Raw genomic sequence first — 18,593 nt, forward strand, 5'->3', positions numbered from 1 at the left:
AACAGAAATGCGAGCCCTGGATCAAGGAAGGAATTGTCACCATGAGAGTGGGGTGGTCCTGGAAGGCTTGGGATTCTTCCAAGGAGAGAAGGAACTGAAGATCGGTTAACTTCCTGAGCACTAGAGGTCTCAGATTTTGGTGTACCTAGTTGTCACTCAGGGAGCTTGTGGAACATGCTGGATCCAGAGCCCCACTCTGAGATCTTCTGACTCTGTAGGTCTGCAGCGGGGCCTGGAAGTAGCATGATTACCAAGCTCAGTGTGACTTTTATGCAGAGAGTCTGCAAACACACCCAGCCCATAGAAAATGTGAGTGACTGGCTGTGGACAGTCTACAAACAAGGAAACTGAGGCCCAGAAGAGTGACTGGCTCATGCTTCCATGAATCTTACTAGTGGCAAGACAAGTCCTCAAACCAGCTGTCCTTACTCCTAGCACAGCACTTCCTCATCCCGCCCTCTTGGCGTCTGAAGCCAGGCCCTCTCCACACCAATTTACATTTTGAGTAGGAACCCAAGATGCCAGTTCTTTAATGAGGTTGTCCGCACTACAATTTATGAGGCCAAAGCCCTCAACAGGACTGGTCTCTGCCAGGTTTAATTTACGCAGTTCCCAGGCCTTCCAACACCTCCATTAACATCAGCGCAGTGGCGGCGGCTGTTAGCCTGTGCACATTGTTTGACTACATCCTCATCATGTCACCATTCATTTTCATGTCTCTGGGCTTATTTACCCTTGAACACCTGATTGTCCTCATCCTGGGAAACAGTAAGTTTCCACTGGGAGCCTGGTTCAACTTCCAGCCCCACTTCTGACCTCCTCACACTCTAGAAGCTGGACTCTTCCCACTATAGTCCCTGCTTCTCTTTCATTTAAGAGCAAGATCTGCAACCCCCTCCCTCACCTCCACTGATGCAGCACTCAAATTTTCCCCCTTTAACGAGTGTCATCAGTTAGGCAAGAGCAAGCAGGTGGGAGACAGCCCAAAAGCTGATACAACTGTGCCTTTTTTAATGTCACATAAATCACCATAATTAAAAATTAATTAAGTGCCCTAAAATCTGACATTCGTTTAAAAAAGAAATTTGAGTTAGGAGAGTTGTGTAGATTTTGTAGCATGAAGTCTCTGAGACACGATTGAAGAAGGGGCGTAGGTGTGGGCTTCTGTTTTGAATGAGCAATTAGGGAGAAGGAATCATTCCCAGTGAGCAAACCCAATTAATCACTCAGTGTCAGTCCGCAGTTCACGTAACCTGACCGGGGCCGCATGCATCTCAGGTGCAAGTCTGAACTGGTTTCTCCCTCACCCAGAGAGGAGATAAACAGGCAGGCAAGTGTGGCATACTATTTCAGGAGAGATATTCCAAGATGGAAATGACAGATGACCGAGACAGCAGGAAACAACAGGGGAAGCTCGCTGGGTGAGTGACTTGGCAGAAGGCTCCAAGAAAGCCATTAAGTGGTCAGTATTAATAAAGACAGCACGAACTATATCCAAGCAACCCTTTAAACAGATAGTTACCAACAACCACTGCTCAGATTCCCAGAATTAGGATGTTGAAGATGGAAGGGGTCCTGGAGGTTAGGTCTGAGACCACTCCCTCACTGTACCAAGGGGCATTGGAGAACCATGGAGGTAAAAGACCCACCTACGACACATAGGAGCTCAGGGCCAAATCATCCAGCTCTCCAAGGAAGTGGCCCTCAACCCTACGCTCATGAGAACCATTCCAGACTCTTTTACTTATTTACCTATTTATTTTATTCTTGGCTGTGCAGGGTCTCCGTTGCTGCACACAGGCTTCTCTGGTTGTGGCAGCAGGGGCTACTCTTCATTGCGGTGCACAGCCTTCCCTTTGGGTGGTTTCTCTTGTTGCGGAACACAGGCTCTAGAATGCAGGCTCACTAGTTTTGGTGCTTGGGCTTAGTTGCTCCGTGGTTTGTGGGGTCTTCCTAGACCAGGGATCGAACCTGTGTCCTCTGCATTGGCAGTCAGATTCTCAACCACTGGGCCACCAGAGAAGTCCCCCAGGAGCTTTTCATACCCTGGTACCAAGAGTCTGTCCTCCAGAAACACTGGTTTCATTGGTCCCTGTGGGGCCCGAATATCAACAGTATTTCTAACTTCCCAAGTGACTCCGTGGGCAGTCAGGGTGCTGCTTCAGAAGGTGATCTAACACAAGTGATGGGAGAAGAACCCCATCTGAGGTCACCTGACCAAGTTCTGGGCCTTCCCTGTGGTTTACTACCTGTGAGACCTTAGGCAAAGCACCTAGCAACTAACTGGTTGGATTTTGTACTGCATTTCTATTTAGAAAGCGTTTCTTTCTCCATTATTTAATCTCTTGAATCCTCATTCTTCTGATTAATCAAATGGGAATAATAGTAACTGTTCTGCCAGTTTTTTATGAGGTTCAAACAGAGAAGGATTGGGAAAGCACATTCTAAGCTATTACAGTGCTATACAAAGGTAAGGAATGATGGTGGCTTACTACTCCTATGTATGTGTGCTAAGCCACTTCAGTCATGTCCGACTTTTTGAGACGCCATGGACTGTAGCCTGCCAGGCTCCTCTGTCCATGGGATTCTCCAGGCAAGAATACTGGAGTGGTTTGCCTTGCCCCCCTCCAAGGGCATCTTCCTGACCCAGGGATCAAACCCACACCTCTTATGTCTCCTGCATTGGCAGGTGGTTTCACCTCTAGCACCACCGGGGAAGCCCAGTGACTTATATTGTTATTCTGGAAAGAACTGCCTCCTCAAAGGTAATTAATAGATTTCCATAGAGAAGACCCTTACTAACAAAAAGACCCCCAGTATCAGCCTCCCCGAGATGACGTGATCTTAGCTCTCCCTAATCTTTCTGTGATTAGGGCATTTGGTGTTTCAGTGGTTTCCATGTATCACCAGAACCTGTGGCTGGAAGACCTCAAGATGTGGGTGTTGGATCTTCTTTCCCATGCTCTGTCCCTTCCTTGCTGCATTGGAGCAGGCTGCAACCATCCAGGGCCTCAGTTTACCCTATTCCACAAGCCAGAATTATCATTTCACAACCACAGAAAGGATGCTGTTTCAGAAACTCGGGCCCTTGATTAAAACCGTTCACCAAGGGTACTTTCCTGCTTGAAATTTATGGGCCCCATAAAAAAAGAACTTGAGAAGACAGAGCAGTTGTTTTTTGTTGCGCCTCATTAGTTTTGAGTTGGGCTGGCAGTAGAGATCAGAGTACCAGGCGTCCATCTAATTGAATCTCTCACAAGCATAAAGTTCCCTGTGGTATGGAGGAGGCTATGCCAGGGAGACTGTAAGTATCCAGCTGGGAAAAGAAGATGAGGAAGAGTTGGTAGAAGCAGGACTGGAGGAGACGGCTTCTCTGGACTGTGGCTGTGCAGCAGAGAGGTCCTGAGGATAAACGCCAGGGCACCCAGAGAATGAAAGCAGCACCCCCTCCCATGACTGGACCCCTCCTCCATCCGGGTTTGTGAGTTAAGGACAGGGTACTGACTCCCTGCCCTTTTGTACCCATTATCACCACTCCTGAGCACATCCTCCATACCACCCATCACCTTGTAGGGGGACCCCACAGACAGACAGGGTGCAAAAGATAGAGATCAAGATGTGAAAATGTAGGTTTCCACCAATCTCTCAGCAAGCCATGTGACCACTCTGAAGCCTTGTATTCTCAACTGTCAATATAAAGCAGGCATGATGATCACTTCCATAGTTAATACATACTACAGTTCAAGTCCCAAATATTGGGGTGAGGAGATCTCTATACAAGGCACTGTTATAGATTCATGGAGGTAAGACATGATCCCTCCCTTCAAGTCATTTACAGTTTGGTGAAGAAGACAGGCATCCAAACAGCTAGTTGCGTGCTAAGTCACTTCAGTCATGTCCAACTCTGTGCAACCGTATGGACTGAAGCCTGCCGGGCTCCTCTGTCCATAGGGTTCTCCAGGCAAGAATACTGGAATGAGTTGTCATGCTTTCCTCCAGGGGATCTTCCTGACCCAGGGATCTTTTATGTCTCCTGCATTAGCAGGCAGGTTCTTTATCACTAATGAGAGGGCAACCTTGCAATGAGAGAGCAACTCAAAGACTACAAAAGGCAACCCACGCCTTACTTACTGACCCCACACGGAACAAACACTCTCACTAGCAAAGGCACAAAAGAAGAAAACACCAAGGAAAATATGTAGGTTTGGACTACATACAAATTTTAAAACTCTTGGATATCAAGATGCATTATAAACAGAATGAAAATACATATAAAATACTGGGGGGGAATGCCAAGCATGTGATAAATAGTTTCACATCCTTGTTAATAATCTCATACAATTCAGTAGGAAAACATGGAGAGCCTAAAAGGTTAATTGGCAAAAGGAAGTGGGCAATTCCCTAAAAATCAGGGTAAGATAAAGCTAATAACATGTGGAAAAAAATATTCACCCTCACTAGCAAAGAAATACAAATAAAACAGCAGGGAAATACTTTTAGTTAAAAATCACGATAATGTTCAGAGCTGGCCAGGATGTAGTAAGAGGGGCATGCATGTATGAACACAGCTGGTGAGAGTATAAATTGGATTAACTTCTAGAAAGCAATTTGGCAATATGTATCAAGGGCCTTTAAAATGTTTATACCCTTTGATTCAGTAATTCCACTTCTGGGAATCTATCCTATGAAAATAATCTGAAAGGCGGGTAAAAATTTATGCTCAAAGATATCCTTCAAAGTGTTATTATAAACAGTCTAACAATTTGATCACTGAATAATGTTGAAATAAATTATGGTACATATCACGTAGTATTGTAGCTACTAAAAAGTATTCTTATGGGGAATTTTTAAACCCTAGAAAAAGCTTGCAATATAACCTCAATTGATTTAAGCAATGTACACATATGACACAACTCTACACACTTTTAAAGCATAGGCCAAAAACAAAAGAGAAATCTACCGAGATGTTAAAAATTATGGCCTCTGGGTAGTGGGATTCTGAGCATTGTTTTGTTGATTTTTACCCTGGTTTTGAACTTTAGACAATAGGCATATATTTTTCAAATGAAGGAAAGTAAAAGGAACTGTAAAAGTAAAAGCTATTTGGGGAATGACAAGTAATTGGTGTATGAAACATGCACGTGTTCATGAAAACACATGATGAGAAACAAGGCCTAATCATAAGGTGTGAATAAAACAGGACACGGCTTACATTTGTTTCATAGGCTGGGGAAGACTTTACAAGCATTTTATTTTGCTCATGTTTTCTTTGGTAGGACTGAGAATGAGGGCAACAAGGTCCTAAGTGTATTTCATGAGCATGTATAAGGAATAAGAAAAAAATACTTTGGAAACTAGAAATCAGCAAGCAAAAGTGAAGGAGAATTTTTCTTGTTATACTAAATACCTTCAACCTCTTCCTCCCATGACTCCAAAATCTTGCTGCCCTCATCAGGCCTTCTTCTCAATTTGACTATCTCGTCACCATCTCATAAGAACCCTGTGATTACATTGGGCCCACCTGGATAATCAGGATAACCTGCCATCTAAAAATCACAGCGAGCTACATAAAGTAACATATTTCCAGGTTTGGGGGATTGGGATATGGATGTTGATGGGGAGGCATTATTCAGCCAGCCACTGATGGGTCACCTAATGTTCACAGTTTTTGTAAACTGGGCACTGGCTAGGGCTGGGAACACACAGAGGCTCAGTCAACTTGGTGGAGAAGATGTTCTGGGAATGGGTATTCTAGAACCAGGTTGCATGCAACCAAGGCCGGGTGGATCTGGAGCCCAGGGATCATGGGGAGAGACCGAGAGAAGTGAGACAGGAAAGGTAATTTGGACCCAGATCACAGAGAATGTTTAAGAACAGGTTAAAGAGTTTAGATCTGATTCCCAAAGGAAGCAGGGGCTATGTGTTTCCCATGCCCAAGAGCTAATGAGAATGTCCAGCTAGGCTGGACAGTGACAGGTGGCCATCTGCCATCTGCTGACAAACTGAGCCCTTCCGGGACTAGCCTGTGGAAGAGGGCCCACGGCCACCTCCGGCAAGCCCCTGCCATGAGAGGGAGAGGGCAGCTTTGAGGCCCTGTAGGCTGTCCACCTGGAACACTAAAGCCACAGGTTGGAGGACCCCACAGTGTTGGGGGAGCATGGCTCAAAGCTCAGGCCACTCTACCACTGACATCACAGCCAGGGGTCTGTGGGGTCAGGGCTCTGACTTCCTCTCCGCCTCCTGGTGTTAACCCTGGTTTGGCCCAGACTGAAGCCAGGGTTCTCTCGGGCCGTGAGCTATGAACGGTACGGAGGGATGCCTCTCTACATCCTTCCTGCGGGACTGCTGAGCTGACCAGGGTTGTGTCTCTGTGTGCCCTCCAGGAACATCCCCGGGCTCCAAGATGGCCTTGCAGAGTTCCTTCACTTGCTGGAATGGGACAGTCCTTCAGCTCGGGCAGGCCTGTGACTTCCACCGGGACTGTGTCCAGGGAGAAGACGAGGGCCAGCTGTGCCGTGAGTAGATGGGGCTGCCCCACCTGCCCCACACTGTGCTCACATCCCCCCCTTCCCCCACCACCCGAGGCAGGCAAGCTTGAGCAACCTACCTTACGTCCAGTGACACTTATGTCCTCCCAGTGGCAACTTTCAAAACTTACACAAGTCTTCAAAAGATGGAGCTAAGACCCATGGTCTAGAAATACTGTGCAGTTAAGAACCAAGCGAGATCTTATGTTATGCTCTCAGCATCCTCATATATAGAGAAAATGTGCAGACTACAGCCCAACTAGAACATGACATGCGAAACCTTCGAGGCCCAGACCTCCTTCACTTTTTAAGCTTTGCTTTCATCACCCACATGCCTCCCTTATCCTCACAGCCTTCCATGTACCCCAGTTCCAGCCATATCAAACCTCCTCTGAGCTCCCTCACACCTTCCTGAATTTGTTTGTGTCCTTTCCCTTCCCGGAATGCCCTTTCCCATCTTAAGTCACATCTGCTCTTTCAAGACTCACTTCAAAAGTCAGACCCTCTGAGAAGCATCTTCTGACCATTGCCAACCAGTACAGTTGGTTCTTCTTCCTCCATGCAACCCTACCCCTGCCCCGCATCCATACACCATAATATTCATTACTTTTTAACATCTTTTGAGAGATATAATTTACGTACCATACAATTCACTCATTTAAAGTGTACAATTTAAGTGTAGTCACAACTATGCAGCCATTACCGCAATCTAATTTTAGAACATTTTTATCACTCCAAAAAGAAACCCTCGGCAATCTCTCAATTCCCTCCTATCCCTCCCCCTTCGGCTTCCTCCGCCTCTTCCCCCCTCAGCTCCTGCTAGCCCTAAGTAACCACTAATCTACTTACTGTTTCTATAGATGTGCATTTCATACAAATGGAATCGGATAATATGTGGTCTTTTGTGATTAGCTTCTTTCACTTAGCATAATGTTTTTGAGGCCCATCCGTGTTTTAGCACATGTCAGTACTTGATTCCTTTTTATCTCCAATAACTTTTATTGTATTGCTATACCATATTTTGTTTATCCATTCATCAATGGATGAGCATTTGGGTTGTTTCCACTTTTGGGCTGTTGTGAATATTCATATACAAGTTTTTGTGTAGACAGATGTTTTCATTTCTCTTAGAAATGAGATTTCCTACCAAGGAATAGATTTGCTGGGTCATATAATAACTCTATGTTTAACATTTTGAGAAACTTCTAAGCTGTTTTCCAAAATGGCTATACCATCTTACATTCCCACCAATAACGTATAAGGGTTTCCAGTTTCCTCATATCCTCATCAACACTTGCTGTTGTCTGCCTCTTTAATGTTAGCCATCCTAGTAGGGGTGCATCCATTACGTTTCTTGGAGGTGGTTTCCATGCCTCTCTCCCCTGATAGGGACAGAGTGGGTCTGGTACTCTTCCCCATACCAAGATCTCCGATGATTCCTGGTGCAGCATACGTGCTCACTGACTCCTTGTTGATTAACATGAATACATGAGTTGGGGAGCCTGGGCTCCCCAGAGGACCCAGCTTGCTGAGGTCTCACTGGGAGCTAGGGGCAGAGTTGACTGCCAGCCCAGTGCTCACTCCACTTGAAGACAGTGTTCTCAGCAGCCGCCTGGGGAGGAGTGAACACTTTAGACATTTCTTCCAGGAAAACCGCAGGCACATACAGAACACATGTAAAGTGAACTAAAAAGTGTCCTGGAGCACAGACAAATAACACAGCCTCTGTCTTCATAGAGCTGAAACTCCAACACACAGGCAGGGAGTGAAACAAGGGGATGGTGGTTGGGAAAGGACACAGCAGCCAGGGGTGGGGCCCCGGGCAGCCAAGGCAGTGCCCTTCGGATACAGTGGCTCCAGGACGCTGTGGTCTGCCTGCCAGACAGCTCTAAGAAGTTCACAGTGTCCCTAAGGTCATTTGGAGGACAGATTTTTCCCTTAACAGAAAAAAGATTTTATATATTCCCTTTCAAGTGAAACAGTAAAGAAATCCATTTTTCAATTTTAAAATCTTCCTTTTTATACAAAACTTTCCAGTGACATTTTCCAATAATCATGGAATAGTGGTTGTTTGGATAAAACTCAGTAATGAGCAGCAGGTAAGCCCTTAGCTTGTTCCACAGCTATTCTGCTCCTGGCTTTTTCTCCAAGCTCTCACTACACACACAGGGACCAACAAGAAGCCAGGCCCACCCGTGCTGCCCTGGACCCAGCCTGCATGTGTGTCTCTCTCTAGTTATTTGTCTCTATAGTATTTCCAGCAGTGCCTCTGAGCTGTGTGACTTTGCCTTGGCCTTTTCAAAGTTTTTGATACCCACTTCCCAGCTGGGACACAGGTCAGGCAGTCCATGCCCTGATTTACAACTGGGAAAATGAAAGCACAGAGAAGGTAATTGATTTGTTCAGGGTCACGCAGCATGTCGGGAACAGAGCTATGATTAGAGCTTTGAGCCTGCAGGATCCAGCTCATTACTGTGGATTTAGGGCACTTTCCCACCATTTTGGGGCTTGCCATTAATGGGCTTTCAGGGCCAACTCCAAGCTTGAGGGCAGCCTGTTTCCAGTAAGGAGGGTGGGCACCTGGAGCCCAGAAGCCTTTTCAGCCACACTTGAAAAGTTGCTCTGACCAGCTGTCAGAATGACCGCTCCATCCTGGAGAACACCCCACTGAGCTCTTCGCTACAGAAGTCGGTTGATAGAAGGAAAGTCCAATTAGAAGGAGGGTTATTCTGATCTTTTTGCCACTCTGATCTTGGTCATACTCTTGGTAAATATCCTTTTCCTTTTATGAGCACCCCTGTTCTCTCAGTATTTAAGCTGTTTTCCCCATCACACTGGCTAATGTTGATTCTGGAAACCAACTCCATGAAGATAATAATAGTCATAGTAACAACTAACACTGAGAATTTTCTATATGCTCGGAGCTGCTCTGAACACTCTTCATGCATTAACTTATTTCACCCTCACAGCAATCCTATTGCAATAATGCTATTGTGCCCATGTTACAGATGAGGAACCTGGAGTCCATCAGACTGCTAGCCAGTGGCTGAGCAGTGATTCAGATCCAGGCTGACTTCAAAGCCCATGCTCTTAGTCACTGCAAGCCAGACTCACTAGTTTCATGCGTTCCCAGCAATTTCCAATACAACTCTCACCACATATCCACACAGGAAGAAGAGGCCAGGAAAAGGCAGGGAAGGTCCAGAGCTCTTCTCGGGGGGCACTCAGATCACTCATCTCTACCCTCTAGGCCTCAGTTTCCTCATCAGTAATATGAGTTGGAACATGATGTTTGCTGAGGTGCTGTTGTCCATGATGCGTTAAAGATAATGCTCTTGACTTCATCTGGTCCGTCCCAGGTGGTCTGGAACCTGTTGGAACATATTCTCTGAGCAGTAGTCACTTTAAGATTTTGGGGATGTCCCCATGAGGGTCACTAAATTTAAACCAGGGTGTTCAACCATGGTTGAAATTCAGAGGGAAAAAGTAGGTTGTATCCTGTCAACTCCCAGCCTCAACTTCCCACAGTTTCCCCAGAAGGAATTAGACACTCACACTAAGCTTCATTCAGATTATCAGGCTCAACCTTGAGGGGCATTTCTGACTGAGACAAGTTGGGGACCTGAAATGGAGGTGGCACTGCTCTTGCCCTTCTCCATCCAATCAGGAACGTGTCCGTTCACATCCCATCCTCCAAGCCCATACACCATACACCTCTTTCTACTTAAACATAGCCAGTTCATGTCTACACCCCCGAATGCTGTGACCCATTGAAGGGTGTCTTCAAGGTTCCCTCTGTGTCCTAAGCATTGACCTTGAAGGCATGCAGTGTCCCAGAAGAGGGTCAGGTGGGTCAGGTGGGTGGGTCATGGATTCACTCAATGTTGCAGGCAGCTCACTCCCCCTCCACGTACTCAATAATCTCATCTGTTTACTGGAATACTCTTCCTGTCAGGCGAAAACTGTTTGTTTTGTTTTGTTTTTAGGTTTATTTCTTTATTGTAAAATAAAACATGTTGGTTGTAAAATATTTGGAAAATCAAAAAGTACACAGGAGAAAATAACTATTGCCCATAATCCTCCCTCTCAGACATTCAGAGATAACCATAATATTTTGATGTATTTCTTCTAGCATTTTTCCCATGACTATATTTTCAAGGAAATGTATAACACATATTTATCAAAAATGTTAACAGAGTTGTCACACAGGAAGGAAAAGAAGTAGTGTCGTTTGGCCTGCAGTTTATACTTGGCAGCTCCTGCAGCTGCTGCTGAGGTCACATCTCTGTGACCTGAACAGTTTGTCTCTCTTAGAGTGGAATCAGGTGTCATAATTGCTGAATGTTGTGGGATTGACTGACCCACACATAGCCGATTTGGCCATCCAGCCAACGAAGTACCTGGCTGCAGCCCAAGAAGAGGGTGGGTTACAGCAGTGCCTTTCAGACATTAAGGTGCCTGGAGTCATGTGAAGAGCATTAAAAATGCAAATTCTGATTCAGTAGGTGGGGGTAGGGAGGGGAGACCTGAGATTCTGCACAACTAACAGTTTCACTGGTGATGCAGGTGTGACTGGCTCCTGGACCACATTCTAAGTGGCAGAGAGTTAGGGGGCTGAAGAAAGTGAAAGTGTTAGCACTCAGTCGTGTCCTCACCCTTTGCAACCTCATGGACTATATAGCCTGCCAGGCTTCTCTGTCCATGGGATTCTCTGAGCAAGAATACTGGAGTGGGTTGTCATTTCCTCCTTCCTGACCCTGAGATCGACCAACTCCCATTTCATTCAACAAATAAGTTTTGAGGCCCTGCAACATGCCAGGCACTGAGTTGGTGCTTGAAATGGATGAGGTAACACCTTAGATCCAACACGGGGTGCCAACAGTGCTCAGCAATGGTCTTAGCAGCAATTTCCCCACCCCAGCCTGATCTGCCAAGGGCTTGACGCTGGCACCCACCCCACCATCTTCCTCAGGACTGGCTCCTTGCTGAGCACATGCTCTGATGTTCTTACACTGGTAGAAATCCTCTCAGCACCACTGCCCACCCTTCAAGGTTTTAGTTGTCGCATAAGTTGCCCATTGACCTATTTTGGCCTATCTCATCTTCCTTTATTCAATCATCCAAAAAGAAAGGGTCTTCTGACCTCAGCTCACCCTGGATCCTATGCCAAGTTAGGACAAGAATGGGTTTCCAGAAGGCGGAGAATGCCAATGACTTTCCTCATTCCTGTCCCAGTGGAAGGCCCAGGCATCTCCAGAGAGGAACTGAGGGACCCATCTCTGGCCCCGAGGGCAGTGTTGGCAGTTTCAGATGTTGAGTTTCCCTGCCTAGACATGAATGATGATTCATAATGCCACTACTGCTGTGTTTACAGAATGTTTCCATACTCTTTCCCTTACTTTGTCCTCAAAATAGCCCTGTGAAATATACACTACCTTACCCCACTTTACAGATGAGGGATTTGGGGAAGGAAGTGACTTGTCTGGGGTCACTTGCAGAAAGCAGAGAGGTTCGGACCAGGGCACAGGTGTCTGGTGCTGATGAGGCACCAACACCGATAAGTCGGGCTAAGTTCTCTGCCTCCACTTCCTGGAAGAGGGAGGAGGGGGCGATACGCTGTGCAGGACCCAGCTCAGCCCCGCGTCTTCCTTCTACCTGGAGCCCATTGTTGCCTGTTGGAATCTTCCATTGTGGTTTTGGTTTAAGCACATGTGTGAAGGACGTTTTCTGGAAGGTCGCTTCCAGCTACCAGTTAGTTTTTGCTAAAGAAGTGAATGTGAAATTCCTTGAGGGGGGCATAAAAAATAAAATAGAAAGATCCCCTTAGCTTTTGGATTTTTAATCAGAGGAACATGTGGGACTGGGGGTGGGGATGATTTCTTCAGGGGGGTATAAATGGGAAGAGATGCTCAGAGTCAGTGACAGCCTGTTTTAATTTATAATTCTGCCTCTGTGTGAAATGCACAGAGAATCAGGGGGAAATGAGTAATAATTCACTAAGGTGCTGTCACAGCCAGGAAGTGTTAGGGCCCTGGGTGTCAGCCTGCCGCTGCCAAGAAGGCTGAGACAGAGAAAGGAGACTGAGGGTGCTGGGCCCTGCTCGAGAGCTCCCCCGTGGAGACAGGCCTGGCCGGGGCTGTTGGGTACCATCAGGGTAGTCTGGAAAACCCACTCGCTCCTCAGGGCTGAGAACCTTCCAGCCATTCTACGAGTGAGCGGAAGCAAGGGAGCTCTCTCTACCCCTCTGCTCCCGTCCTTCTCCGTGGGCCGTGGGGAAATATATGGTCTCGAGAACTGACAGTGGCCTCTTTAATGGGACCTGAGGTCGGGCTGATAAGGAGAAAAGTGCTAACAGGACCATTTATGCTGAGCCAACAGATGATATGAAGAGGCCCCAGGGGCTGGGGTTGCTTAGTCAGGATAGGCTAGGTTATGCTGCAGTAATAAACCATCCCCAGATTCCAGTGGCTTAACATAACATTTACGGTTCTTCCTGTCCACTGAGGGCTGTGGGGAGGGGCCCCTACCCCACAGGATCTCTCCTGCTGGCAGAAGCGCCATCTTCCTGCAGCAGCGCTCCCAGGAACGAGAATTCTCCTTGGTCACTTCAGCAGGAGAAGAGAGAGACTGAAATCTACACCAGGGCTTTTCACAGCCTCACTCCAGAGGAGACACACATCACTTCCATTCACATGCCATTGGCCAGAACCAGCCATGGCGTTTCACTTAACTGCAAGGGGATTGGGAAATAAAGGGAAACAAATAGTTTTGAGCAGTATGTGTCTCTGCAGACAGAGGTGATTTGAGGGACCCAAACCAACCACCTTCCAGCCAACACTACCACTGCCACCACCACATTCTTATCATTGTGCTGATCACTGGAAGTGTAGTTCAGTGAGATATATATATATACACTGGCTTTTCTAGGGTCCTGCTCATGGTGGATCTGTGTGAAGAGCACATAATTTAAAAGCAGAAGAGGGACTTCCCTGGTGGTCCAGGGGTTAAGAATTCGCCTGCCAATGCCAGGGACATAGGTTTGATCCCTGGTCCAGGAAGATTCCTCATGCTGTGGGGCAAGTGAGCCTGTGTGCCACAACTACTAAAGCCCGTGTGCCCTTGAGCCTGTGCTCCACAACAGGAGAATCCCCCACAATGAGAAGCCCATCCCCTGCAACGAGGAGTAGCCCCTGCTCTCTGCAATCAGAAGACCTGTGCACAGCAGGGAGGACCCAACACAGGCAAAAGCAAACAAATAAATAAATATGGCAGAAGAGCTGGTTCAAATCCCAGCAGGGTTGCTTGTGGACTCTGTGACCTTGGTTAAGTTGCTTAACATCGCTGAGCCTCTGCTTCCTGATATATAAAGCTGGGTTAGTGATACCCCATACTGTGAAGTTATTATTATTTTCAGAAGATCAGAAAACAGTAAACCAGCACATGTGCAAGAGATTAGGCTTCTCTTCACTATGAGCAGCAGTAGATATTGTGGGTCTGGTTGGGTAGCTGTTATTAAAGAGAATGGTTATGACTGGCTAATTTTCCTTGATGTTTTGGGTTTAGCAGTCCCAGCGATGATTGTGCCCCTGTGCCCTTCCTGCAGGTAAACTCCCTGCTGGTTTTTACTGTGACTTCGAGGATGGCTTCTGCGGCTGGACCCAAAGCTCACCATCACCCCACATGCCCCAGTGGCAAGTCCGGACCTTAAAGGATGCCCGGTTCCAGGACCATCAAGGTACCACCCTCTCTTCCCTTCCCTGGTGCCTACCTGGCCACAGCAGAATTGGGACACCACCCAGAGCCACTGGACCTCCCCCCGTCTGTCCTGGGGTGTGCCCACACAATTTCTTCAGACCCTCTTGGGCAAATCAAGCCAAAGCTGACGTTGCCTTTTGATCCTTTGATCCTTAAAATGAGAACTTTGATAAAAGATTAGCTGAAAAATAAAAACAACAGTAACAATAATAAAAATTTGACAAGTTTGTTGAAACCTGCTGTGTATTAAGCACAGAATTGACTGAGAAATAAGGAAAACAGTTATTTTTCCTTATTGCACAATCTTTGCTTGAAAAGAGAGGAATTTTGTACAAGGGACTCCAGCTGGAGCAAGTAAACACAGGGGAGCAGAGGGGAGGGGAGAGAGACCCCCTCCTTCCTGCAGAGAGGTGGGAGACTTTATGATGTGGGAAACTGGGACTCAGGGAGGTCCTCCTGTCACTTGCCCCAGTATCGTGCCTAGGAACCTTGCTGTATCTAGATCATTTCCTGGGGCCCAACTTCCTCAGCCAAACCCTACCACTATATCCAGCTGAAACTGGCAACTCCCACCCTTCTTTTGTAGCCCATCTTCTCATAGGCCCTGCTTGACTGCCAGAGGGGCATGGGGTCTCCACGCACCCAGGAGATGCCACCCACACTGGGCTGACTCCACACCTGGAGGTGCTGGCCTGGACATGGGATCAGAGGTGGTCTGTGAGGCCAGTGCAGCTCCCAGAGCTGGGCCCCTGGAGAGGCCACACCATCCAGTCATGGGCTTCTCCTTGCCCTGTGCACCATGGATAGGTCTAGCAGACCCGGAGGCCCCTTGCAGGATGCAGGGGGTCTCTCCCCCCTCCCCTGTGTTTACCTGCTCCAGCTGGAGTCCCTTGTACCAAAATTCCTCTCTTTCCAAGCAAAGCTTGTGCATCCTACAGCTTCCTTTAAGAATTAATAGTAGTGATATGTATGAGAGAGGACAAGGTCCAAATCTACCACTGAGGATCTCAGCACCCCTGCAGGTCTGTCCTTGGTCCCCAGATCTGGCTGCATCTAGTGAGCTGGCTTTGGGCCCGGCTGGGAGGGAGGCTCAGTTACTGGACCATGGGGGAGTCTGCAGGGCCCTCCCCAGATGTGGAGGCCAAGAGCTCTCACTTCGCCTCCAGCCTTCTCGCCACACTGCCTCATGCTCAGTGCCTGGTCTGCAGGAGCAGAGAAGACAAACAGCTCAAAGCCCAACGTGAGACGTGATCTTCGTCTCTGCTCTGACAGTCCCCGACAGCACCCATAGCAAATGTGTCCAGCCCTGTTGAATGCCTCTTGTGACAGGGCTCTCACTCCCTACAAAAGCAGCCCTTTTCGTTGCTTAACGGCTCAGAGTCGCACATCCATTTCCCTTACCTGGAGATGAGCCCCACCCCTCTGTAAATTCTTCTCAGTGATCATGATTTCTGTCTCCTGGAGCCCCACAGAACTAAACTGTGCCCTCTCCCACAGAGGCAGCCCTTCAGATATTTGAAGACAACCATTATGACCTTTCTACCACAGCAGGTCTTTTCCCTCCCTTGTTACATAACCTTGGCCATTTGATTTTTCCTCAAGGGTGGGAGGGTGTTTTCTAAGATTTCTGGCCTGGTCTAGTTACTTTCCTCTGGACCCCTCTGAATTTGTTACTTGGTAGTAACTCTATAAGGACTTGCTAAGAGATAGAGAAACACAGAAATGAATGACTAGAGTCCAATCTGGGACTCTGTGAGGCCCCTGAAAGTGAGGCCCCTGGGCTCACTCTGGCTCCCACCTCCACAACACCAAACATCTGCAGGCACTCCTGGACATTTGCAGATGCTCCTTCCCACCACCACATGTTGGACTGAGGCTCATGTTCTGCCAGGTTTTCCGGCAGGTCAGTGCTTAGAAAAGAATAAATGAGTCTTCCTGGTCAGGGCATGGGTCACAGGCTGACCTGGGCTCTGGAGAGGGGAGTAGACAGTGAAGGTTCTGAGACCATTGGAGGGCAAAGCACTGGCATGACTGGAAACAGGGGGCAGGGGTTGACCTGGGGAAGTCCAGCATGCTTCAGGCTGCTCCCGGGCTATGAGCTAAAGCTGGTGGCTGTGGGAGATCAGGGAACGCAGTAACCCAGATGTACGGTGCTGGAATGTCACAGGCCGTTTAGAACAAAGACCTCTGCACAAGCCTAGTCTCATAATCAGCGAGAAACAGGCTATCTTACCCACTGGCAGCAGAAGCAACAGTGTCTTCAGTCCTGAGGCTAGAGAAGAATAGTGCGGGGCCCATTAACCTTGCACCCCAAGGCCCTTCAGTGCACAAGGATGGTGCAGTTTTGACTCTTCTCCTCTCTGCCCAGGCCATGCCCTACTGCTCAGCATCACTGACGCCCCCACCTCTGAAAATGCCACAGTGACCAGCGCTGCATTTCCCGCGCCCATGAAGAACTCTCCGTGTGAGGCAAGTCTTGGTGTTCCTCTAGTTCTCTGCCTGCTCCTCCCACTTCCGGGCACTTCCAGGTGAACGCGCACAGATGAGCAAAATAGACTGATGGTCAGTCTTCTTGTTCTCCTGCGGGAGGATCAGAGGGCCATTTGCACCATCTTCAAGGCAGACAGTAGCTACCAACATGGTAAACTCCTGTCTTCAGAGAATTTCACCTTAAACACCACACTCAGCTGCACTGAACTATTTGCAATAGAACTTTGATGTCAGCACCTTCAAAATATTTCCAAGACTTAAGAGGCAATGGTAACAGCAACTTTCTACAGAATCCTTTTAAAAGATGTCAGTCTCTTACAATACGTTTCAAAGTCTCAAAGCATCAACACTTTGACTTACATAAATATCACTAAGGCATCAATGGCAGTCAGTGAAGTGCCTCCAGAGCCTCTGGCCCAGACAGTTAGTGTAGCTGTTACCCCTTCAGTGTGGGAACTGAGAGCCCAGTGCCGGGATTCTTAGCCCGAGGTCATATTCTCTAGGGACCAGGAGATGAGCTTAGACCCCCAGGAGGGCCCAGTGATTAAGCTTATGGACTCTGGGATCAACTACCAATCCAGGTTCCATCACTGAGTGGTGGTCTAATTTGTTTTATCCATTAATAACCTCTCAGTGCCTCAATTTTCCCACCTGGAGAGTGCCTACCCCAGGGAGGTGAAGCTTAAATAGGTTAACATTTGTAAAGGGCTTGTCATGCAGTCTAGTACAAAGTAAGTAGCACAAAGATTAACCAGCAGTGTCTGAAACCCTGTATAAATGGGAGAGGAGGAAGAGAACTTCAGCCAACAACCAGGCTGCACTTCTCCACACTGGCCCAGCATTGTGACGATATCGTGCACACAGTAGGAAGTCAGGACTGAATTTAAATTTGGCCAACCCTATCTTTCTGAAAACTCACAGGAGAAAGTCCTTTCTGGCTTCTTTTTGGAATAGCTCTGTGCTCTCAGAGCAATTTGTTGCCTTTCAAGTTGTGGATATTGTGAAACTGACCACATTCACATCCCCTCAGCAGGCTGGTGGCAGTGCCCGGCAGGCGGGGCTTTGACCAGCAGAGGTGCAGGAAAGAGGTGATTTAGTCCCTGAATCCCGCCTCTTGTGATTTTATGGACTGTAACCCGCCACAGTTGCCTATGTAATACCACAGTCTGTCCGTGGTATTTCCTCGCAAGAATACTGCAGTGGGTTGCCATTTCCTGTACAGGCAAATCCAAGCCCTCCAGTCTTTTTGTGAACTGAAAACTCACAGACATAAAACAAAGGAGAATGGAAAAGATGTATCAATGATGGTTTTTTAATCAGAAGAGTGGTAGAGTTAAGTCTGTCTTTACCCAGTAAGTTTACAGCAGACTCGCTCCTGATTCGCTTTTATGTTGTTACTTGACATCTACCCCATCACCTTCACCTTCTCCTAGTGTATGTTTTATGTATCTCTGTGAGCCACCTTAAATCCTTTCTGGAAGAAGTCAGGGCACAAATAAGTAGATTCATTATGTTAAATTGCATTTGAGAAACCATGCTCTCCGCCGCAAATGGTGGAAATACTCAGTCATCGTTGATATTTCTCGGGTGTCTCAGAGCATCACCTAGAAAGGGAGGTTTCTTAAGAGGAAATCTAAATGAGGTGAGGTGATTGGCCTGTCTGACAGGCAAGGGGAATCCTTATAATCACTTCACCTTCAAATTTATTTTTCACTAGTTTTAATGTGAGCCTGATTTAAAAAAAAAAGAAATGTCAAGGTAAAAATGATATTTTTCTAATACTTCATCATTTCTCTAATAACCTTTGGGTTGATCAATAGC

General features: G+C 47.3%; 1 protein-coding gene across 2 annotated transcripts in view; it reads left to right on the forward strand.

Moving 5' to 3' along the window:
* The window catches only part of ALK (ALK receptor tyrosine kinase), a 724,846-nt gene that overhangs the window by 591,119 nt on the left and 115,134 nt on the right, over positions 1-18,593 (forward strand). For both annotated transcript variants that reach the window (XM_070449831.1, XM_070449826.1), the window contains exons 6-8: positions 6,384-6,515; positions 14,131-14,262; positions 16,651-16,751. In XM_070449831.1, coding sequence (XP_070305932.1) covers positions 6,384-6,515; positions 14,131-14,262; positions 16,651-16,751 — 365 coding nt within the window. The remainder of the gene's footprint in view (positions 1-6,383; positions 6,516-14,130; positions 14,263-16,650; positions 16,752-18,593) is intronic.

This window comes from Odocoileus virginianus, chromosome 2 (assembly GCF_023699985.2).
Source record: "Odocoileus virginianus isolate 20LAN1187 ecotype Illinois chromosome 2, Ovbor_1.2, whole genome shotgun sequence".
Lineage (NCBI taxonomy): Eukaryota > Metazoa > Chordata > Mammalia > Artiodactyla > Cervidae > Odocoileus > Odocoileus virginianus.